The sequence below is a fragment of the Lycorma delicatula genome, chromosome 1, assembly GCF_047948215.1.
Source record: "Lycorma delicatula isolate Av1 chromosome 1, ASM4794821v1, whole genome shotgun sequence".
In the NCBI taxonomy this organism is placed as follows: Eukaryota; Metazoa; Arthropoda; class Insecta; order Hemiptera; family Fulgoridae; genus Lycorma; species Lycorma delicatula.
In genome coordinates, this window is record NC_134455.1 from 148494004 (window position 1) to 148520112 (window position 26109).

General features: G+C 28.6%; 1 protein-coding gene across 1 annotated transcript in view; it reads right to left on the bottom strand.

Moving 5' to 3' along the window:
• Positions 1 to 2085: 2085 nt before the first annotated feature.
• Positions 2086 to 26109, bottom strand: part of LOC142317685 (uncharacterized) — a 105872-nt gene continuing 81848 nt past the window's right edge. The window contains exons 9-11 of the mRNA XM_075354236.1: positions 21583 to 21757; positions 11809 to 11924; positions 2086 to 2486 (exon numbers count right to left, since the gene is read on the bottom strand). Coding sequence (XP_075210351.1) covers positions 2086 to 2486; positions 11809 to 11924; positions 21583 to 21757 — 692 coding nt within the window. The remainder of the gene's footprint in view (positions 2487 to 11808; positions 11925 to 21582; positions 21758 to 26109) is intronic.

The window sequence follows — 26109 nt, forward strand, 5'->3', positions numbered from 1 at the left end:
ACAGTGTAACATTGTATACGTGGCTGTTATACAGGGCACATCTCTATCTCGGGTAATCAGTTGTAAGGAATGCATTTAAGCAAGTCTTGCTTTGAAACTCCACTATTGTTTAATTCTGGTGATCTCTGAGAACTGTTATTGAATGTATTTATTTTTTTATTCTTTTTTCTTAATACTCAATTTCTTGAATATTGTTGCACGAGATGTTGCGGGTGTGGAATCAAGTTTAAAGGTATTATTAAAACTTGCTAAACTTGTCCAAAATTAAACTTAATCTGTAACAGAGTTTTGAGATAGAATACAAAATGCAAATTTTAATTTATTACTAAAAAAATGCTCAAAAATATGATTGAAAAAATGTTTAGTTTAATTAACTGAAAATATAAATTTACAAAACCTTATAAAAAATGAAAAGTACAAAACAGTACTAGTAAAATTAAATACAATCACATTAAAAATGATACATGACTTTTCACGAGGATAAATATACCATTCATTAATTTATACTGAAATTAAATAATTATAAATGAATAGGTTAACAAACAATTTTAACAAAAATAAAACAATTATGAACAACTGTGTAACATTTTCTCATACAAATGTGTAATAAAAATTAGTTTGAAATTCAACTTTGAATGGTATAATCCAAGTGTTTGACCAAAAATGTTTGTACAAATTTTTTTTATAATCAAAAATATTGTATGAATTTAAAAATTAAGCTTTTATTCTTTGATGTATTTAATTAAAAAATCTGAATGAATTAAATGCATGGAATGAAATTAACAAATAAAAACTGGTTGAATTTAAAAGAATATCTGCAGCTTCTAACCAAACTGTAATCAGTGAAACAAAAATAAGTGCTCAATCAATGGATTTACACCATTCAATTTTTTCTTTAAAACAAATAATTTAATTTCTGTAAAACCTACAAACACTAATCAGCTGCAGTAAATAAAACACGCTCTTAAATAACAAGTGGAAAATATAATTTAAAAAATTTTACAAATTTTAAAAACTAAGTTTATAATTGGTCTCCTTTATATATATTTTTTTCAATTTTACCTATTCTAGATGAATTCTTTATACATCTTTTTCACTGAATATTTAAAATTTTTTTTCTTATATTAAAGAATAAATGTATCGGGGGTAACTATAATTACATCTTCATCTTCACAATTTTAACTGACTGTGGAAGAATTGATTTTAATGATAATTATTTTTTCAAGTTAACTGTTTTCAATACTTATTTCTTTAATTATTCCCAGAATTAATAAAGTCTGAGAAAATATATTTCAGAAGTACATAGTAAATCATAGTAAAAAACTTACAGCAGTTATGATGAACAGAACATAATAATAACACAATTTATGTACTTATATCATCAAGTAAGTTGGATTTTCTTTAACTGCTTTTTACAAAATGTTTTCTTCTTAATGCTTATTACATCAAAAATTTTCTCTTTTGAATCGTCAACTGTAACTTTTTTCTTTCATAATAAATACACATTAAACAACAACAAATGTATTTAAATGCAAATAACATTTTTTTTTTTGTATTTTTATTATTTTATTACTTTTTTTTGGGGCCACAGGTTTTTTGTTTTTTATTTTTTAATTTTACATAGAAAATCTCATGAATCAATTTATTATAACACTGAGAATAAATACAGTACATTAACAAGTGTATGAAAAACATTCTCACAACTAAAATTCAATTTTCTTATAACTGATAAGATGTAAAAAATTACACATGACATTTCTCTCTTTTTTTTTAAAGAAAAAAAAACAAAAAAATCAATTATTTAGCTCCATAACAGTAAATTATTTCAAATTTAATTAACTTCAAACATATTCAATTTTTCAGTGATTTTTTTTTTTAGTTCTTTTTAATTTACAAAATGTAATTTTTTCATTAATGTAATGAAATAAAATAATTTTCTGTTATTAAAAATGTAAGAAACTCATTTTATTGTCAACAACATCTTTTGTCTTTCAAGACCAAATTATTATTATTATTACTATTAATATTATTTTTTTATTAAAAACAACTAGTATAAATTTAAAAAAAATCAATTTATTCTTTATGCTATAATAAGTGGGACTGTGTCTGTGTTTGGGGCTGTGATGACACTGATGACTGTGAAGTATGGGAATGTGATGGCTGCGGTGCTGACAAGGTTAGTTTTTGTTGTTGTGTAACCTGTACTGAATGAGACTGTTGATGATGTTGGTTCATCCATCCTGTTGCAGTAGACGGCTGTTGATGAATGTGATGGTGATTGTTGTTTAGGTGATGTTGATGGTGATTTTGGTGAAGATTATGATGGTGGTGATTGTGAAAACGAGCTATTGATTCCAGCCGAAATATTGAATCAAGAGAGTGTGTTGCATTCAAACTGCAATGTGTAGCATGGATAATTGATCTTATACGTTCAAATGCTTCCAAATCAAATACTGAACGAGCTGTATTTGTTTGATCAAATGGTTCTGAAATAAGTTAGATTATAAAAGTAATACAGCAATATTATACTCTATTTTAATAATTATATTTTAAATAAAAAGTGTTGGTACCAATATCAAACAATCTATAACAAGTAGCCAGATTTTTTTTTCTGTGAACTTATAATAAATCACTCATACAATTATACCTTTTTTGTTTGTATCTCCATTGTTCATTTTGTTTAAGAATGTGGTCTACCTGTCTAACTTGTAATTCAACATTTACTTGTAATAACAATACTTTTCAGTCAGTGTTTACAAATGCAAATGTCATTTCACACAATTTTAGAATTTCTATTTTTATTTGTTTGTTTCAAACTGGCTCTAAAATTATTTTTTTGGAGAGTGAACCATCCCTCTCTTTGGTGAAAAATGATTTCTTAATTTTTTTTCACTCAAAATACATTAACATTTCGATAACTATTTCCCTCCCCCAAAAAAAAGAGAATAAATTATAAAACTTTTTGAAATTTTGTGTGAATTTAACTTCTAGCTTTGTTAATTTTTTTCACTTATTTACTAGTGTTGTTTATTGTTATTTTTAAATTCATTACCTTAACAAAGTATTTTATCATTTTTGATATGACCAAAAAACTAGAATGGATTTTTAACAAAAACTGCTTAAATAGATTTTTCAAAAATGTTTTACATTTGGTTAGAACAAATTTCAAATTTATGCATGTCTTGCCTTCTCTAGGTTAGTAGATTTAAACTTAGATTTACACTTTTTTCATCAAACAACATTACTACATCTATAAGAAAGCAGTGTGCCATGCCCTTACAGACAGCAGTTGTTCATAAATAAACTAAAACTATGATCAGAGTTTGTTCAGCAATCAGTGACACTCATATAACATGTACATGCTAACATTATCATTTTGCATTATGTAAAATTAAATTATTTATTTATTTATAACAAATTTTAATCTTGCCTCAATGATTGTCAATCATGTAAGTGATTAACAAGTCTTTTTGAATACGAAGATGTTATTTCCAAACTACTTCACATGAAGATTTTCTTTCATTAAGAAGTTCAATAGGAAAGATATATGCTAATAAAAATGCAAGGGAATTTTTAGTGGATTTCCAAAAAATTGGGAAATCACTACTGCACTCAGTCATGTTTATATACATACGCATGTATATATATATATATATATATATACATTTGTATATATATGTATTGTCTGCTCTATGGACACAAATCCTAACTGATTTTGATGAAACTTGTGGGGTAATGTAAACCTATTGGGAATAGAGCACTGTTGATTTTCAAGTGAATTGATTCACAGGAACCAGAGTTACAGCCAAAAAACAGAGTTTTGGAGTACATTTTCAGTTTTTCCATTCCACTATTATATACTATTAAATCACGCATTGACCTAATGCTATCATGAAAACCATTTAATATACATCAAATATTAATCTAATTATTTAAAATGTTTTGTATAAATATTATTTTTTTAAATATAACAATAATATAGACAAAAAATTCAAAATAATTTAGCTTAATATTTTAAATAAAAAAAGTAATAAAAATTATTTTAGAAAAAGGTTTAGTAAAATGTATTTTCAATAAAACTGTGTTGTGATGTAGTGTATTTGATTTATATGAGTACTTAAATGGAACTGTAGTTTTCATGAAAGTATTAGTTTAAGTGTATGATTTAATTCAGTAGTGACATAAGATCCTTTTTACGATCTTAAATCCAGTGTAACTCAAGAACAACTAAACCAATCTTCATAAATTTTCACTATTTTTTCTGTTTAGCCTCCAGGAATCACTGTCAGGTATTACTTCAGAGGATGAATGAGGATGATGTGTATGAGTGTAAGTGAAGTGTAGTCTTGTACAGTCTAAGATCGACCACTTTTAAGATGTGTGGTTAATTGAAAACCAACCACCAAAGAACACTGGTATCTGCAACCTAGTATTCAAATACATATAAAAGTAACTACTGCCTTAAATACTAGATCGTTGATACCGGTGTTCTTTGGTGGTTGGGTTTCAATTAACTACACATCTCAGAAATGGTCGACCTGAGACTGTACAAGACTACAGTTCACTTGCACAAATTCACATCACTATAGCATATCTAAATTTCAGTGAAATTGATTTCGTAGTTTTGAAGATTTTTGAGCTTCAAAATTTTATACATAGGCCCATATATATATATATATATATATATATATATATATAAAACCGCAATTTAAGTAAATGGTATTTTCATATTTCTTATACCTCAATACATAAAGATAATCCATTTTCACCCCTCACACTCACCATGCAACAGACAGTAAAACAATACTTTTCTTCAAAAAGTTTGTAAAAAAAAAATACATAAAAAAAAGCTAGTTTCACAATAATCCAAAATGTGATCTAATATGAAGGAAAGAGGGTTGATATCAGATTTTGAACTTTTAATCATTTTAACAGATGATATTAATATAATATCAAATAAAAAAAAAAAAAAAAAACTGAAAGCAGTATTATTTTCGAAAATCATTACAGCAGTACATCCTTTTTTTCTTAACTAAAACTGGAAATCTGTCCTTTTGATGCAGTTACTGCAACAGAGTTTTTTTTTTTTTATTAGTCGATAGTACTGTCATGATTGGAAAAAATCAGTGTGTAGAACTGATCAGTTTTCCTTTGCAAGTAAAGAAAAAACTGAACTGAAATTCATTGCTATTTTGTTTCCGTTAATGACAACAATACTATTAATAGCAACAACCAATGCCACTGTGTCTGACACATTCAGCAGCAATGAAAAGATTTTAAATGCTAATATTAAATAATCATAATCTGCTCTTCAGGGAAGAATTTTCATAAATTTGCTTTCTCAAGACACAAAAATTTTGATTCTTACAGCGAGACTGGAAAAAATGCCAATACAAGATAAACATCAAGAAATGTTGTTGGGATAACGAAATTTATCAGCATACTGCTTATGTCACATAATAGTTGTTTCAAACCTTCCACATCTGAAATGCAACATTGCTCTTTCCAAGTATTGGATTGACTAATGGAAAGAGTGCTTCAAGTATAAACAAGACATTTTTCTACAGATTTTATTTGCGACATAATTAAAAATCTGTTATTAATTAGTTTTTTATTGCTGTTAACCTTATTAGCCATAAATTTATTCCATCATAGTTTATATTCAAAAGTTTTTTGATTGTTAAAACAGATTCTGTGCACCTTCAATGGCCTCTTTATCATTATTGTTGAATTTTCTTTCCCTTAAAAATATCTTTAGTTGTCTAAGTAAATGAAAAATGAACAATGTCAAATCAGACTATTGTGTAGCGGGATAAGACTAAGGCTAAGGCATCTGATTTGATCTTACAGAGAGTTGCCAATGTTGAAGTAGTAATATGAAAATATTTTGAGAGAACTTAGCTAAATAGTAATAGTAACTAAAGTAGTAATAGATAGCTTTAATCTTGGGCTTACTCCACCTGGAATGGATTATTAGTTTTTTATTCATTGAGTTGAATAATACTTCAAATTTTATATTTTTAAATAGTAAGGATGCCTGGATAAATAAAACCTATTGAATTCCTTAATGTTGCTGGTTGATTACTTCAACCAGCAAATTGCTTTTTTTGAAGGAGGAGAAGGTGCTAATTCTATAGACAAAGACGGCAATTAATTTTCAGTACAAGATGATAATTACGTTGTCTTTTATTTCAGAACACAGAAGAAGTTGAATCGCAGTTGGTAATCAGTTACCAACAGGTGTGAGGAATCCAACATATATATACGTTTTATTTTATAATTTCTGTGTGTGAAATTATCTCAACTCTCCCAACAATAATAATTCATTATTGTCGTATAGTAGGTAATGACTGTTCATCTCTTGGCCAGAACATTCTCAATCTTTTTTTGTCAGGCGTAACTAGTATTTTTTATTATTGATGTTCTCTTTCTTTCCAAAATAATTTTCCCTCATCATATAGTCTTGTGACATTTAGTTCTATTCTATGTTTTTCTCTATGAAAAAATAGAAGGCTTGACTGTTTAGTTAGAGGGAATTTTAAAATTAATTTGTTATACAATAGTTGGAATTTGCTCAGACATCTCAATTGTGTCTGACTGATGAAATAGAAGGATTGGATCAGTATAATATGCAGATTTAAACACATCAAAAGCATGCAATTTCAGATTTTGCCAAATTTTAATCTGCATTAAAGAAACCTAGCATTAGAAAAGCCACTGATAAGAAGCTATGCAAGCCACTGCAGAGTAAGAAATTTTATTTGATGCTTTGCAAACATTTTTATTATAATGCATATATTTTGTTTTGTTAACAGATAAATATAAAACAAAGTGTAGTCTAAACATAAACTTTGCTATATTCATACAGACCCTGTTCAAGGCTAATTGGTATCTTTTGTAGTATATATTAGGCATGTCAGTGAAGTGGGAAAATTTAAAAATTGGTTATTCTTTTGAATTTGGGTGAGGGCATTGAACTTGATGATGTTGTCAGTCATTTAGAGCTATTTATGAAACATGAAACAATACTCAGGTGCACATCACGGTTTCTTGTGTTTAATATTTTTATAAAAATGGTGACTGACACCTGTATGAAGGTTATTTCACAATCAGTTCAATATTTTGCGTCATGGGTGGGTACTGTCTGTTCATGCAGTTAGCTTATGGATTAAAAGGTTTGAGGTAACCAGGTCATTAAATTTAAAACATAAAGGAACAGCAAATTTGAACACCAGAAAATGCTGATATAGTTCAAACTACCATAACATGCAGTCAAAAATGTTCTGTGAATAAACATTCATTAGCATTGAATATCAGTGAACCATCAAACAATTAAATCTTACATTTTCATACTATAAAATTCAAATTGTTCACAAATAAAATATGCTGATTTGGTTGCTTGCATGAAGTCTTGTCAAGAAATATTGCAGAATTTGGATAGTAATGAAATTCACCATATGTTTATGCCAGATGAAGCTAATTTTCACCTGAAGGGCTATTTAAATAAGCAGACCAGTCAATATTGGAGCACTGAAAACCCACTTCAGTTACACTACAGATACAGATACACTACAACAGTGATACATTACACAACCATGGTCAACATTTTTGGGGCAAAATTTGTTCAATTCCACAAATTATGTGTTTTCAACAAGACGATGCTACAAGTCATATTACTACTTGTGTGTCTATTACTGCTTTAAGAGTCCTCTTTCTGAATCATATCATATCCAAAAATGAGGTCATTGTTTGGCTGGATAGATCGCCTGATTTGTTTGCATGCAACGTTTTTCTTTGGAGTTTGCTAAAAAGCAAGATGTATGCATGTTTATAGTGACCGCAAGTGATAGCTGAAAAAATAAAATTAAAATTCAAGAAATTGTATGCCATTACATCGGCTATGTTATAATGTGTAATGGAAATGTTTTGATTTAGACTACAAGAGAGCCTAGATCTATAATGGTACTCACATGTCAAGACTTTTTTTAATAAGTACAATGGCATGTTTAAACAGAAAACTAGAATCATGTTAAAATAAAAACTTATTTAAATACAGAGTTTTAAGTTCTTCTGCTTCATTGATATGTCCTGTATTAAGAAGTGTGGAAAAAGAGGTGGTAAAATTTTTATCTTTATCTAATGTAGTGCTGTTATGAACCTAGTTTTAGAATTTTCCGACAAATTAGTTAACAAACATACTTTACTATAACTGTCATAGTAAATAGGTAGCTGCTATAATCTGCCTAAAATGCTTAAAATTTTCAAGAACTGAAATGCTTATTTCCAGTAAAATAAAAAGTGGAAACAAGCTTTTCTCACATTTTACACCCATATAAAATTTTTTACAAAGAACAAACCAAAAGTTCCAAACATTGCTTTTCTATAAAATTTGTGTAGAAAATTCCAATATAAAAATGCTGTAATTAGCAAAATTCACTCAGCATATAGTCTATCTGTAAGACAAAATTAGAGAGATTAGTTTAAGCTGGGCATATTTCTATAGGTTTGGGTTGGACCACTCAGATAGCTGCACTGCTTGTGGGGTTGAAGAGACGCCTTTTCATGCATTTTTTCGCTGTTCTAGATTTGTGGTAGAGCGTGAGGAGATCGTGGATGCTGTTGGCAGAGAGGAAATGTTTAAACCTGAGGACCTCCAGGTAATTATGTTAACCAGTGAGAATTACTGGGTGGCTGTTGCCCGATATGCTAAAGCAGTTTTGGAGAAATTAAGTTCTACCAAAGAAAGCTGCAGGTTAGATAGAGGCCCTGTGGTCCCGTGGCAGGGGACAGGGCCATGGGTGAGTGTCTATAGGGCCTCCCCAATCTTGTGGTGGTAGTTGGGTGCAATAAGCCGCAGTCATTTCAGGGGTCCCAGGGGCTTCTCCCACTTCTGAGCTAAAGCTGATGGCATGTAAGTATGTGTATGGTAAGTAAAAGTATTGCGAGAGTTGTTGGTGTGCATGTGTCTATGCACGGGTGGTGTGTATGTGTTGGTATGTTTGGTTCAAATGTGTTTGGTATTGTTTTATGCTGGTTTTTTAGTTATGTGTGGATCTATTTTTGTGTGTGTATGTGCCTTGCTATTTGCTTTGTTGCCTGAATGTGTGTGAGGGCGCTTACCCCCCTTCTGAAGTAATGCTTTACCAGCTATTCCCAGGAGGGGCGGGTCGCCAGGGGTGGAGGTTTAGTTGGTAGTGTGCAGGAATACATATGCCTTTTTTACTATCTTGCGGAATCTGTTAGCGAGTCCGACACTGCTTCGGCACCCGTAAATGGGGTTCCTCGACCTCTTAAAAAAAAAGAAAAAAAAAAGAAAAAGAGTTTAAGTTATCATAATTTTATTTTTTTTAATAATTTTTAACTTTTTTTTGATAAAAAAAAGTGAGGAAAAAATTAATCCATATTGTCTTAAATTTACATTATTTTAAGAACTTGTTTCAACAGAAAGAAACATATCAATTGAACTAAAAGAAAAACGCAGTTCTTTTGGTAAATACAATTTTTGAGTATGACAAAACAGTACTGCAAAATATAGGATGTAGTTAATACATGTAAAATATGGATTTATCTTTGCTCTCAATGAATTTTAGGTCACTTCAGTAATTATTTTAGTGATGATAGTGGGTCTTTTCAAAAAAATTTATCTCAATCTTCAGATACTGAAGCAGAATGGTTTTTTCTTAATACAGGATTTTTTTTTTGTAATAATCTTATTACAAAAAAGCCACATATAGGTTTGGAAGAGTGGTTAAAAAGAAAGAATGAAGTTGATGAAAACAATAGAGATCTGTTGAATAACTTTTCAGTCAATTGCTTATTCTGTTTCTCCTATCTATTAAACCTGATCCAAACTATCCTGCACTGTTCAAACTATCCTTAACTTTCACTTTTCACAATGATAAGTGGTAGGAGTAAGCTGTTTAGCCAGTACTACAAACTCCCTAGATACTGATTAAATTGGTGTGGCAGTCTGACATTAATATGTCACCAATTACAAACTCTTGCAAAATTAGAATAGCAATTTTTGTGTAAAAAGAACTGAGAAAAAATATGCGTTCAGAACCATGAACAAGATACATGTATTAAAAAAAAGAAGAAGACTGGCCGTTAAGGTGCCTTTCCTGCAAGCCTATACACACACCAAAATTCGTTATTCTGAGAATATCCATTTTAGAGCAATAAACTTTTTTTAATTAAATTTTGGTTTACACATTATGTCTTTTTTAAAACAGACAAATTGCAATAAAAGCAGTTCCATAAAAGATAGAAATGTTTTAGAAGATAGAAAGGTTTACTCATTTTAAGTGTTATTTGGCTAGTGTCTAGCATTGTATGGTTTAGCAAAAGTATAAGAACAGGAAGCAATAATGCGTACTTTAGGGGGTGTCCTTAAACTTTTGAGAGACAATAATAATTATAATTATAATAATAATAATAATAATAATAATAATAATAATAATAATAATAATATTATTATTATTATTATTATTAATGTAAGTTAATTAGGAATTAATTTTTTCATAAAATATGTATAACTTTTGTTAATATTAAAATTCATTTAATATCTGTTTCAGTAGTAGGCTCAGGCATAAATAACATATTTTAATATAACTGTACATATGTATATTGTCATAAAATACAAATATTTCAGCTAACCCATAGTCTTAGGTCAATATTTCTAACAATACTTATAGAAATGTTAAGCTATTATCATTTCTAAAAGTAAAGAATTGTTCCAAACATTAGCTACTGATTACTTTTCTGCTTTTAAAGGTTGACTGCAAATTACACATTATAGAGTGCACTTGAGTCTCCTCTCTTGTGGGAACAATATCTTTGTAGACCTTTTTGATTTTCTGATAACTATTCTAATTTCACGAGCAAGTACATCTTCAAAATTCTGTTAAAAGCTACTTACTACTGTAAGAAATGGTTTCCATAAAACAAGAGGAGATTTTTTAAAAACTTATCATCATTGAAATAATCACCAAAATGACCTGCACAATTTTATAATGGTAAAGATGAAGTCAATATATTAATTGCAAAATTCACAATATTTTTTGTAAAAAAAAATTCTCCCAGGGGAGCAAGGAATCCATTCTCAAAATTTTTCTGTATGCTTCACAGCCACTCTGTGTATGTTAATATTTAAGTCAGGTGTAGATTACAATACATACGCTAGAAGTTTCATAATCTTATTTTCGCTGCAATTACAAAACAAGGATGAAACAAGTAATATTCTATTTTACTGTGTAAACCAGGGATTTTTTGCCTTTTTTTTTTTTTTACTCAGAAAATGTATCTGACAATATCACTCATAGATTTACTAGCAGATGAAGATTCTTTTTATAATATTTGAAATAGGTGTATGTCAGCCAATCACAAAAAATAATAGAATAAAGAAGAATAGACAAATAATAGACTTAAAATGTAGCAACAACTGAGAATAAACATTGGTCAGTGTAATAACAGTCACATTAAAGATGTTTTAGACAAGCAGGTTAGAAGAATTTAGGAAGGAGACTTCCAAAAAAAGAAGAAAACTGTTGGATGACTGTAATCCTTCACTCATTTTCTTCTTTTAAAATTGGTAAATAAATACAGGGTATGTAGTTAGTAAAAGAAAGTGTATGTGGTAAAGACACAAGAATACATGGATGTAAATATTTTAAGATTAAAACATTGGCACAGTACAGGAAGGGGCACAGTAGTGCATAAAACCAGTCAAGTGATTAATGATAACAAAAAAAAATTAAAAAATACATAATTTAGGATGATAAAATAATCATATAAAATTATGTTACATACCCTCTACACAAAGATACTTCCACTGATGAGGTTCATTTTTCAGGGTCCGTACTCTTCTACATTCTTCAATAGGAATTCTGCATGCTAATCTTACAGATACTGCATATAAACTGTAACTAAATTATTTTTAAACATTTCAATTATTGATTACTTTCAGTTTTTAATATATAAGAAGCTATATTAAGTGATTCTATAAAACAGTGAATTTTTTTTAGCGTGGAGAGATTAGAATATTTCTAAACTTTAATTAGGGTGTTTATTTTAATTAAATTTATTAATGTAAAATGTTTCACATTAACAGTTAAACTCATCAGCTGAAATAAAATGTAAAATTACTGTCCAGTCTGTAAAATGACACCAATTCAACTGACAATATGTGACAGTCATACTTGTTTCTTATGTTGACTACGATATCTTTTACTGTAAATCCTTGAGTATTTCCAGATTATTATACTTCTCCTTTAGACAGAACTTAAATAAAGAAATCAAGAGAAGCAAGTTTTTTGGTAAGTAAGGAAGGTAACTAAAAGGTTTTTGATTAATTAGTCAACAAATTTATAAGATATGTCAATAGTTTTATTGAGGTTAGACATGTTTATTGTATTCTTGTGTTAGAACCAATGATAAAACTCAACAGCTTCAACAATGGCTAGAAACTGATGCACAATATCTGTAAACAAAAGTGAATTAACAGTTATGTTTGCCTTTAAGCATGAATATACATGCTCACATTTTCTCTGAATGAATGAATGAATGTTAAAACTAAAGAAAGAATAAAAAGATAAAGAGGAAGAAAACATTAAGACCAGGGAAAGAATATTTGGATTAAGAGAGGATGATGAATATAAAGAAAGAGAAAATTTGAAAACTACAGAATGCATACACTAATTAAGATCAGAAGAATTATATCAAATCAAAGCGTGATTAAATGGTTGACAACAAAAATCAAATAAATGAAATGATGATGAACTCTGACTTAGGGAGAATATTGTCTGACAATATCAGAGGAGTAATGAACTAAAAGATAAGAATTTTTTGCAATTTTTAAAGATTGAGCATGTATGCCTCAGTGTATATGTTGTTCTTGTGAGGGTCTATTTTTCAGTCACTCTGTAGTTAACGTTAATGTAGATAAAATTAAACAAAAATTCCAGAATAATTAAATGAAATTGAACAGAAATTAAGCTAGAAAATCCAAAAATAATACGATTCTAAATTATAATTTTCAATTAATATTAAATAATCAGATGTTTAACCAACTCTATTACATATACACCTATGTAATAATGTCAATTAAATTACATTTATACATTTTTAAAAGTACAAAAAATTTTATTTTACTAATAATTTTTTTTATTTTTTTTATTGTCATTGAATTATTATTTATTGTAACACATTTTTACAATCACAGATAAATAATTATTAAATGAATATGTTTAAATTAAAAAACAGAAGATAAGTTAAAAAAAATGGAGATGAAATCTGAAGGTGCTGTTGTACCTTCCCTTTAAGACCAAAATATTTCATTAATTAAAATTTTAATTTCGATTGCAATCAAAAAGGGAGATGCACAGCTAATTGTTACAACAGTGCTAAATCCAACATTTTTACATCCTATGGCTAATCGTTTTTGAGTTATGCGAGATACATAAGCACACACACACACACACATATATATATATATATATTATATATACGTATGTACAGACATCACGCTGAAACCAGTCAAAATGGATTCAGGGATGGTTAAAATGTTTATTTCCATTGAAATATGAAAACTGAAATGATTTGTGAACACAATACTTCCTTTACTTCAGCACAAGGAAGTAAAAAGCATATTAAATAAATTAGATTGTTGTGAGCAAATCTCTTGCAAGCGATACAGTTATCTGAATAAAAGTGATATATCGTCAGATATTTTTCAGTCATGTTGACTGAATAAAACAACAAACTGAATTACCATTTTTTTTTTGGACATGATCTGGCAACTACGACACGCCTTTACCTAAACACAACCAATATCAAGAAAATATTGTCTGGGTTATAAACTGTTGTTGGTCTTGATTATAAACTGTTGTTTTCAGAACAGGATGATCTAACAATTATTAGTGAAAATTAATATTAAACCTTTTTCTGTAAAATTAACTTTTAGGTATATAACTCTCTGAGACTCATGGTGAACTTAGTAAAATTTCTGGTTGACTTGTGGGTAGATAGCTGTGATATCACCAATTTATAATGTTTGCCTGTATTCAATCATACGTGGTATTCAGCAGTCTTCTTTTGTTTTTGAGCAAATAATTCCAGGAAAAGGACATCTTGATCATCTGGATTAAGTTATAGTTCCAAGAATGCAAAATCAATTTAAAGTACCTATCTTATTGTTGATATGATAGCATAACAAGCTTTCTAATGTAAAACAAAAGCATCAGTAATATTTCATACAAAAATAATACATCAAAGATTTTGCAACAAAAATTACAATATATGTCGCAAATTTATGCAAAATATAGCACATAAAAATTAAGCATTCAGTGGTTTCATTTTTAACATAACTACAAGAACAAAATAATGTAAAGTATGATACAAACTGGAAACAAATGCTTTTTATATTATAACTTAAAAACATTTTTATAAAATAGTTAGAATACAATTATATAAAATACTGAATTTTTTAATAACCTAGCATGTCAGATGGGACTGACAAGTGATATTTATTTCATGCAAATCATCAGTTTTACCCACCAGGTTGGTCTACTGGTGAACGCGTCTTCCCAAATCAGCTGATTTGGAAGCCGAGAGTTCCAGCGTTCAAGTCCTAGTAAAGCCAGTTATTTTTACATGGATTTGAATGCTAGATCGTGGATACCGGTGTTCTTTGGTGGTTGGGTTTCAATTAACCACACATCTCAGGATTGGTCGAACTGAGAATGTACAAGACTACACTTCATTTACACTCATACATATCATCCTCATTCATCCTCTGAAGTATTATCTAAACGGTAGTTACCGGAGGCTAAACAGGAAAAAGAAAAAAAAAAAAAATCATCAGTTTTACTAAAGATGAGTTATTGTAAAGTGAAAATGTGTTTGAGGTAACAACATACATGATGGCTTTATACAATTTATTTAAAAAAAATATTGTTAATTATTTATATATAAAGAAAATGAAATTCAACCTTACCAACAATTTGTCCACATTCTCTTTTCTAACACTTTCGGTCATTCGATTACCCTCAGGAAAAAATATTCTTCAATTTGAGATAATTAAAATTAAAATTAAAATATTTAGAATGTAAATTATAAAACGTTAAATAAAATCACAACTAGTCATCATAATATAAAGTTAGTCATGTCTGTTATGTAAAAAGGTCGCAGTTGTTATAAGGTCTCAGATAACAACTGTGACCTTACCTATAACTTATTACATTAACATATCACAAAGCCAAGATGTACTGCTAATTACAACAATAAGGTGGTGGCTAGGAATAGCATCAAGAAGTTGTTAGCATTAAAATTAACCAGTTTAGTCATGTCTTTGCTACCTCCACCACTCTGGCACACATAAGTGAGTTATAGGAAGATAAGGAAAAAAGAATTTCAATTGAGAAAATATAGTGACTAATATATTTGAATTCTGTATAACAATCCAGTGATTTATCAGAACCAATATCAAAATAGATTTGTAATTAAGAAAGCTCATATTAAGTGTTTTAAAACTTTTCAAATATGGAAGAAAAATGTTTTGAAATTCAAGAACAGTCCCTTTCATGTCTGAATTTATTTCAGCACATTTGACAGAGATTGTTCCAGAAATCTTGGAAATGGTGGTTACTATGCACTATAGTGATGAGGTGTTCTCAAAAAATGATTAAGTGTGATAAGTAGGTGATATAGTCACATGCATTCAAAGAACAAGACAAGCTACAAGATATTTATAAAAAATATTTTAATTTTGTTAGCAAATATCTTAAAAAATGAATAATATAATAATTTATTTAACTACCAATACTCAGAAAACACTTTTGTAGTGTTTTCTATTTGTATTTATAAAATTAAAATAAAATGAACTGCTACAATGTTATACAGCATCCTGCAAGCCAGATCAAGACAAAGCCAGAAAGTTTAGTTAACTATTTCAGACCTGCTGCCCATCTCAATGGACACAAAGAATAATATTTTTCTGATTAATTATTGTTCAGTTTTCTACTGCCAGAAAAAAATTAACAATATATTACAGTTTCTGTAGTTCAGAATAGTAATTGTCTTGTTATCTGTGGAATAAATCAAGAACGGATTCCAAAAAATGTGTGCCAGTTCAGAAGCATAAATGAATTTTTTTATTTATGTTTTTTTTTTGTCTTCAGTCATTTGACTGGTTTGATGCAGCTCTCCAAGATTCCCTATCTAGTGCTAGTCGTTTCATTTCAGTATACCCTACATCCTACATCCTACATTCCTAACAATTTGTTTTACATATTCCAAACGTGGCCTGCCTACACAATTTTTTCCTTCTACCTGTCCTTCCAATATTAAAGCGACTATTCCAGGATGCCTTAGTATGTGGCCTATAAGTCTGTCTCTTCTTTTAACTACATTTTTCCAAATGCTTCTTTCTTCATTTATTTGCTGCAACACCTCTTCATTTGTCATTTTATCCACCCATCTGATTTTTAACATTCTCCTATAGCACCACATTTCAAAGGTTTCTAATCTTTTCTTCTCAGATTCTCCGATCATCCAAGTTTCACTTCCATATAAAGCGACACTCAGAACATATACTTTCAAAAATCTTTTCCTGACATTTAAATTAATTTTTGATGTTTTGCCTGCGCTATTCAGCATTTTATATCGCTCCTGCTTCATCCATCTTTAGTAATTCTACTTCCCAAATAAAAAAATTCTTCTACCTTCATAATCTTTTTTTCTCCTATTTTCACATTCAGTGGTCCATCTTTGTTATTTCTACTACTTTTTATTTATAAAGATCAAAATCATATTACAGACATATCATAAAACAGAAAAAAAGAATATAATAAATAAATATATATATATATTTTTTAAACTGTAAGATTTAATTGACACACCTCCAAATTTTTTGTAAAATCAATGTCCACTGCAATGAATACCAGGTCACCCACCATTGCTGTTTGAGCAATACAGCACAGAAGCAATGAATGTTGTTGTAGGTTATGTTATCTTATTCTAAATAGTTCTTACTTATTCTAAGTATTATTTTCTTAATTTTTATTAGTAGAGTAGCTATGAGTTTTTTGTTAAAAGAAGATAGTGGAACTTTGGATTTCTGAAATAAATCATTAATTGTTAATATCTCTGATATTGATACTATAGAAAATGAAGATCAACCAATTCAATTATAAGTTAGTGTTCAGCAGTATCATCCTATATCAAGGACCATGAACTGATAATAGTATGTTATCATTCGGGCAGTGTCCAGCAGCAGTTGATAGCATAGCCACCAGCAGCTTGCTATAAGAAATATAAGAAATTCCCTTAACATTTATTTTTTTGATAATTACTTTAACAAATTTAATCTTTTTAAAGATTAAAGTTACTGGAAGTGTTTGCACTGTTGTTTTTCAAATCCTCAATTGATGGATGAAAAAGAAATGAAAAAAAGGGTGAGCAACCAAACCTGAAATTGTCAGCAGTAATTTCAATAGAGACACTGAAATTGTAAGGATTTATAATGAGAAAATGGGTGGTGGTAAATTTTATCATTGACAGCTATGATACAATTTTCATAAAATAAAAAGAATGGATAATTCTATGATCATTAATGTAGTAGATATAACTACTTGAATACTGCTATGATGCAGTGAGACAGAAGATTAAAAAAATAAAAATAATTATTGACCTGCTGAAATGAAGCTAAAGCTAAAAATCAGCTGTTAGCTGATAAACTAAGAAATGTAGAAAAATTAATTTTACTCAACTGATAGAGAGGATACTCCTCACAAGATGCTGATTCACTGCCAGAAAATAAACAAACATGTGGATTGAGCCTTTAACAAACACTTGACTAGTTGCCACTGCACCTTTCAGAATATGATTATAAAAAAAAGAAACCTTGCGATTCAAGGCAGCCAATTTTAAAGGTAAAATATATGTCTACTGCCTTAAATTTAAAGTAAATTTGTGTTCTGTAAAGAGGAAGAATTGTTTTTATAAATTTCATAAGCAATAATCAATCAAGTTTCATTACTAAGTTGAAACTTATTTTATGTTAATAACATTATAAATCCTTTTTATATTTTCTACTGTAGTTAAATAATTTTAATTAAATAATAACATTTCCTACCAAAGTTTTATATCTGTATGCTATTTTTGATATAATTTCATCAGTTAACAAAAGTAAGAGGTAATATTGGTTTTGACCCAATGTAAATGTAAACAGTTCAGACCCAATATCCACTACAATGGATAACTAGTTTTGCCACTACTGTCAAAAAATGGAGAATAAATTATTCTTTGTAATCTTAAGAAATCCCATAATACAAGATAAAAAAAAAGTTAGATCTGAAAGGGTTAAAAACAATATAAACTACTCAATCTTTCCACCAGGACTGATTGCAATTTTCTGATTCCTGCCCTATTATAGTCTTGATAAAATAAGAGTAGACAGAATTACCAAGAAAAACAAAAGTAACATGAAACAATTGCAGAAATATTTCATACATAAAACAAATCTTAAACAAGGTAGTTTCTTTTATTTGGTACCACGTGGGTGGGTTGTTGTTATCATCCATAATTATCAGAATGCTTTGCTGTAAATTCACAATTGACAATTATTTTGTAACTATCCAGAAATAATAGTTTCAAAATATTACACATTAAATTTTCTAAATCTAGCATATAGCAAACAGAAGAATATAGCTGGGTTGTAAAAAGACCTACAAACAGAAGAATGAATAAACATGCTTCTAAAAATTCAAGGTTTTCTTTTAAGAAAACAAGTTAAAAATATGAAATAGAACATATAATTAATTTTGTTGAGTGCGTGTGTGTGCACGCACGCATACAATAAATTATTTCTTATCTAACCCTATTGAGGATGTAGAGGCCAGTCCAGGTGGGGAGAGATTGAACGGTTTCAAGCTAATTTCTTTCTTTAAAACCGGGATACCTTACAGGATACTGCACAACTTATTTGGTTTTATTTTCTGTAAATAAAACTAGAAATATTCATTTTGTGATATGTATGTGAGTACTGGCTGTTAATTTCTTATTAGTATTAATTTATAATATTGTCTCAATTTTTTTTTTATGTTTCTACTGCTTTTTCAAAGTTTTTAAAATATTTACCTTTCCTAATTACTCTATATCTACTAATGATGAGTGAAAGTAATCATTTAATTTTAACTTTTTATTTGTTTGTAAAGTTTTTGAGTGTTTTCTATTTATGAATTCATTCTAATAATAATGTAGCACTCTCTTTATACTTGAATACTTCATTTCTATTTTTTCAATTCTTTTACAATCAATAGGATATTTTATATGACTCTTTTGTGCGTTATATTCATATCTATTATAATTATTATCACTCCACTGTTCTGTGATGGAATAGTAGCATCTCTATCTTTCAATCTGGAAGGTTGTGTGTGTTTAAATCCCAGTCAGGTTTGCCATTTTTCATATGGTACAAAATGTATTAATCATCAAGTGACTGCAGTTGGGGGTAAAGCTGATTGTTGCTTGCAGCATTAATAAATGAATAAAAAAATAAATTAGATGTGAAGATAAGAAGGTGGTTAAAAATTTAATATCCTGAAAATAGATTTTCACTGATAATTTTTGCTTTTCACTGAACTTTATTTTGTCTCTATCACTAATTTTCATATTTTATGTATTTCAGTCATTTTTTTTTTTTATGTATTTCAGTGCTTGTAAGATGAAACCAAAATTGTCATTTAAATTTTTAATAATATTGAACATTAGTACTTCAGGAAGGTTGTCACCCTCACATTATTAAGTTTTGGGAAATATGCTATCTATTCTGTCTGTAATTGTCACAACAACACAACATCATTCTTATTTTTAGGGTTTCTAAAAGTAAAATGCTATGTAGAAATCCCATAATCTTGTAATCAAGCAGACTAAATATTTCTCTGAATTATGACACCTTTCTAAATTATTATGCAAATAGCTCCAAATTTTAATGTTATGTAGACTATCTAGCCATTTTGGTAGCGAATATTGCATACTGGTGGTAGGCTCCTCTATATATATATATATATATATATATATATATATATATCAGAATATCACATTCATTTTTGAATATGATTGCTGCTTACCTTAATCAGAAAGGGAAGTTTTCAACATGATTCTGATAATTGAAATTTGAGAATAAGCTATTCTATTTAAACTAAAACACTGAATGTATTAACTAAGTTACAAAGTTGATAATTATCTCTTTTTCCACTAATTTCCCCACTTGCAGAATGATTTAATATAAAAAAATTCTTTTATCTGTTTGGTATGCCAACCAAAATGTTTACAATAGAGTATCATGCATATGTGTACTGTAGGACACCTAAAAATAGTGATAGAAAGGAAAGGAGAAATATAATGAAATGAAACTAATCTTCAACTAGTTTAATATATGGGCATGTATATATATATATATATATATATATATATATATATATATATATATATATATATACATACTAATATAAGACCAACAATTTGAAACACAAATGATAGGAACATAGTGATTCTAAAAACAAATGCTAATTGCTCTCCTTCAGTGTAATAAGGTTAATAAATCAAGTGTTTGATGTAAGGTTTGTACTATTTACTTTTTTATTATCTATTTTCTATATAATAAATTTTAGCTCTTATCTCATTTACTTATGTAAGTTAATAAGATTTTTTTATTACGTGTTATGGCAACTAACTTAATCAGATTCTTCATTGTTACATCACAGTTGGTATATAGTTAATCTGAAGTAGATACTTCTACTTTAATATGCTCCTTTAATATAACTTGAAAGCCTACAGAGATTAGATGATCGTTCAAATCAATTATCACTAAGTCTGATAACTAATTCTTGAAGGGAACACCCTCCACAAAATAAAAAAACTTGTTGGCAACTGCTGATCATATGAGACATTTCAATAGATTTATTTTTTTTATAAATGTCTTAATGATTTCATTGAAAACAATGAAAAATAATGAACCATTTAAATAAAATTTTTAATATATTTTTTGTTAAAGAAGACTGCTTTTTTAAAGCACAAGACAAAAACTTCCATATCAATATGTAAGTTGTTTTTCTTTTTCCTGTTTAGCCTCTGGTAATTACCGTTCAGATATTACTTCAGAGGATGTATGAGGATGATATGTATGAGTGTAAATGAAGTGTAGTCTTGTACAGTCTCAGTTCGACCATTCTTGAGATGTGTGGTTAATTGAAACCCAACCACCAAAGAACACCGGTATCCATGATCTAGTAGTCAAATCCGTGTAAAAATAACTGACTTTACTAGGACTTGAATGCTGGAACTCTCGACTTCCAAATCAGCTGATTTGAAAAGACGTGTTCACCACTAGACCAACCCGGTAGATTCAATATCAAAGTCGGGAAAGAATAATACTCTATATTAGTCAGTATAAATTAATATATGAGCAAAATAGGACATTTGTAGAATTAAGAAAATAATTCTTTAAATAATAAGTAAATAATATATAAATAATAAGTTATATAAATAAATAATAATAATAAATAATAAGTATTACAGGCTTACTCAAAGGAATCATAGTAAGAGAAGAATTGAAGTAAAAGTTCACCAAGTGGCTGAGTGTTTTCAGAATGAAACTGAAGGTCCTCATGTATATCTATAGTACTAATATCACTGTAGGGTGAAAATTTTGACTGGTAAAGTAGATGTAAACATGGTAAAACTGGAGGATTTACACCACCTGTAACAACATATTTAGTAACACACATACATACATACATACACCATTCGTAATTACATAAATACATTTTAAAAACAATTAATATAACATTTTCTTCTCTTTTAAAACTAATTTTCAGTGCCTTCTTCAACAGAATATCCATATCCAGTAGTTTTGTTGTAAATGACTCATTTAAATATATTAATTGCATTGGCACAATATACTAAGGTAACAGGATTATTAACAACAATGCTAACAAACAGTCAAGGGATGATGAAGCTAATAATTAGCTAGAAGTAGCCCTTATATGAAAAAGTTCCATTAATTTGCATTTAATATTTCATAATTTTCAACATTATCATGTTTCATCATGATGTTAAACAGATATATTACATTACACTTTACTGAACAATATTCAAATAAAATGGGAAACAAGATTACAATGAAAAAACATTTAAAAAAAATTTATTTAAAATACATCTAGATGGGTATCCCAATTGTAAACAATTTACCATTAATAGACATTATGAAAAAAGTACATAAAAGAGTAATTAAAATCCTTTTGTGAGCATTTTAAATTACAAAAACATTAAATAAATATCTCCTCCTTAAATTTTGTTCATGGGCAGGGATACTTTGCTTATTTTTTATTTCTTTTATAAGTTTTATCTAAACAACTTATATAAGAGGTGTGCATTAAGTGATATTGGACAACCCAAATTGGAGATTCAAATGGTTTAGATTTTTTAAGCTAAATTTACATTTTCTATTGGACTGCCTTTTCTTCTTTCTTTTTCCTGTTTAGCCTTCGGTAACTACTGTTTAGATAATACTTCAGAGGATGAATGAGGATGATATGTATGAGTGTAAATGAAGTGTAGTCTTGTACATTCTCAGTTCGACCAATCCTGAGATGTGTGGTTAATTGAAACCCAACCACCAAAGAAAACCGGTATCCACGATCTAGCATTCAAATCCATGTAAAAATAACTGGCTTTACTAGGACTTGAATGCTGGAACTCTCGGCTTCCAAATCAGCTGATTTGGGAAGATGCGTTCACCACTAGACCAACCCGGTGGGTTTCTATTGGACTGCCTGAAACAACAATAGTTGTTTGTAACAGTTATCACTTATAATTTTTAATCTACTCTAAGGAAATAGTCAATTTATTGCATTTATAAAATCTACTTATTTATCATATGTACTTATTTCTTAATATAAATATATATATGTTTTTTATTTTATTTTTTACTAAAAACATATATAATTTTTATTATTGTCTTACCATACATTTGTCATAGGAATATTCTCTCCTACATGTTTTGCCGCAACAATGTGTCAGCATCATCAGTAAATGAAAATTATCCATGTCACATTTTGTTATTTACACACAAAATAATTGATACATGCTGATACACTGATATGGCAAAACACGTAGGAGAAAATATTTGTATGAAAAATATATGATAAGACAATAATAAAAATTATATATATGTTTTTAGTAAAAAATAAATATATTAATATAATATATAAATATATATATAACATACGATACAAATGCAGATCAAATAATTATTTTACTGAAATTAACCTTTTTAAGAACAGAATTTTCATTATTTTAGTATTATTATAAAAATAATAATTCAAACTATTTCTTAAGTACTTTAATATGGTCAATAAAAGTTGAATGTTTGGTTTAGCAAAATTGAAAAAGAAAAAAATGAATTTTAAAACCTAATTTTACTACTTTAAAACCAAGTAAACCAAAATTTCTCGGTATGGTAGTAAGTACTTCACTGCAATTCACTTTGGGTTACTCTTCTAGGATACTAAAATCTCATTTTTGCAAACTTTATCAGTCTCATAACCAAATTCTTCAAACATCTTTTCTCAAAACTTTTACTTTTACAAAATTATGCTTTCGCAGATAAAATAGCTTATAATTTGCATGTCTTTCTAGTTAATAATCTTGTAATATCCTTTGTGGACTGTTATTTAAAAACTTTTTAGAAAAAGAAAAAATGAACTAAGCTTTTTTAAATGTAATTACTAGTAACAATACTAATAAATTAAAATAAATAACTTGAAAATTTATTCTATGAAGTTTTTCAAGAAAAATAACCATGCAATTCTATTTATTTCTTGGTTAATGAAGATTATACATAATGAGGAAACATAATAAAAAGCAAAGATTGTAAATATTTTTTTTTTAAAAATGAAGAAGATAAGGGCAAAGAAATAAGAAATTTTGGTCAAGAAGAAACACAGAGCACAGGAGAAAATGATGACGATGTAATGCATAAACATTATGGATAGATTTGTGCCATGTTTTATTCAAGAGAGAAATGGGAATCTAAAGGTAAAGTTTTTACAGTCGGTCAAAATAACTTAGAGGATATTAGATACCATACTATTGTTTCTGTTACGTTTGGCTATGTTAATAAATAGAAAATATGCAGTAGATGGGATGAACAGAGTAAAATATGAGGGAAAAGTTAGGAACTGAAGATAAAAAAGGGTTACAGAGAGGTCAATTATTTTGCTTAGTTGACTTTCTTCCTCAATTTTTGGATACAACAGATTGTAAAGTAATGCTTTCAATTAACTACTCCTAATTTTTGTGAAACATTAAAGAATCTTAATGAAATCTAATAAACTTTCGCCAGAAATTTGAATCTAAAAAATCAAACTATTTTAATCGTCTCATCTTTAAACTTTTATTATTTTTTTTCAAATTGGCAGTTTTTTATGATTTTTTCCTCCTTTGCATGCATAATCAGATAATTTTGTATTTGTAAAGAAAAATATTCTAATAATTATTCACCTAATACCAATTTTGCCTATATTCTAATTTTTTTCTAGTAATTAATTCACTGCACAAGCTACTTTATTGCTCTAAAAATTTCCAAGTTTTGTGACTTGCTGTTTTATTTTTAACTTTCTCAAAAATTTTTCTAATAATTTAGAAAAAAAAACTGGATTACAAAGTCAAGCTTGAATGTAAGTAAAAAACAAATTTCCAGTTTCTTAAGATTTCAATTCAATTGCAAACATGCAAACTGAACAATTCTGGTCAAAAATTAAAATGCAATACTTTGTTCATAGTGGCCAGAATAAATTCCGGAAACATGACAGTTACTAATATGATAGCTTCTACTCACAGAGATGAGTTGGCTCTAGAGTAGAATTTTTGTGTAATATAATTGAACTTAGTAACATAATTGCAATATTCTTATTAAAATCAGCTTTTTAGCAATATCTTGATCACGGATTCAATATTTTTTTTTTAAGATGAACTTGTTTAACTTAAGATACTGCACTAGTTATTTATTAAAATGGCAGCTATAATTTTCTTCATATTCTATTAGTTTGATGCATTTCTTCATTTCTATTTTGACTTTTCATTTAATTTCATTGTATTTGCTGCATTCTATATGGGTAGGTGTTAGATCTCCATGTTAATTGGCAAAACCAGGCCGAATGGGTCATAGTGGAGAACTTCATAAATTAATTGGCAAAAGAAAGGATTGCTAAGGGGGGGTCTAGCATGCCACTTGGGCTTTCCTGCTTTTTGTTTCAGTATTTGTTTTGTATTCATGGTTTTTTTTTGTTTGTTGTTCTTGTACTCTTGTTATTGCATGTTGAACTCAACTCTTTACCTCTCAGGTAGGTAGGAGATTTCAGTTATTTTTGTTATTCAGTCTTGTTTGAGACTTAGTTTAGATGTGTTTTGTTTTCTTTCTTGAGAGTTCTTAATTCCCATTTGTGTAGTACACAAATGGGAATGTCACACATAACACGTGCATTGGTGGCATCCTGACTGAGGCAAGAACAAGGCTGTGAAATACATCAAATCATCCTTTTGCCAAGGTTTTGAAGTAGCCTCTAGTAAAGTCCCTAAGAGCTACGTATGGAAGGGGTGGTGGTGACTGAAACTGCCACATGGAGGGTGTTTTCCCCTATGGGGTCAGGATGCATTTTATAACTTCAGTTTTTTTATTAAAGTACGGAGGAAATTTAATAATTAAATAAACAAATTGATGTAGAAATGAAACAGTTTGTAGGTGGAGTTTTGTAATTTCATGACTTTAGGTTGGCATAGGTGATAGGTTGGCTTTAGGTTGGTGAGAACAGCTGATGAATAAAAATTATTTTGTTTGTAACCTCAATATTGCATTTAACGATGGTGTGTCTGCTTGAAGTTTCCTCATTAATTGAACAACCAATCAGTGATCCGTTCTTTGCTTTCTGAAGGCGAAAAACTGGCTAAAATCTTTTCTCAAATGATTTTACAGTAAGGTGAAAGTTGTATGAACCGCAGAAATCTTTATGAGTGGATAGAACAGTTCAAAATTGGTCGAACCTCAGTGAC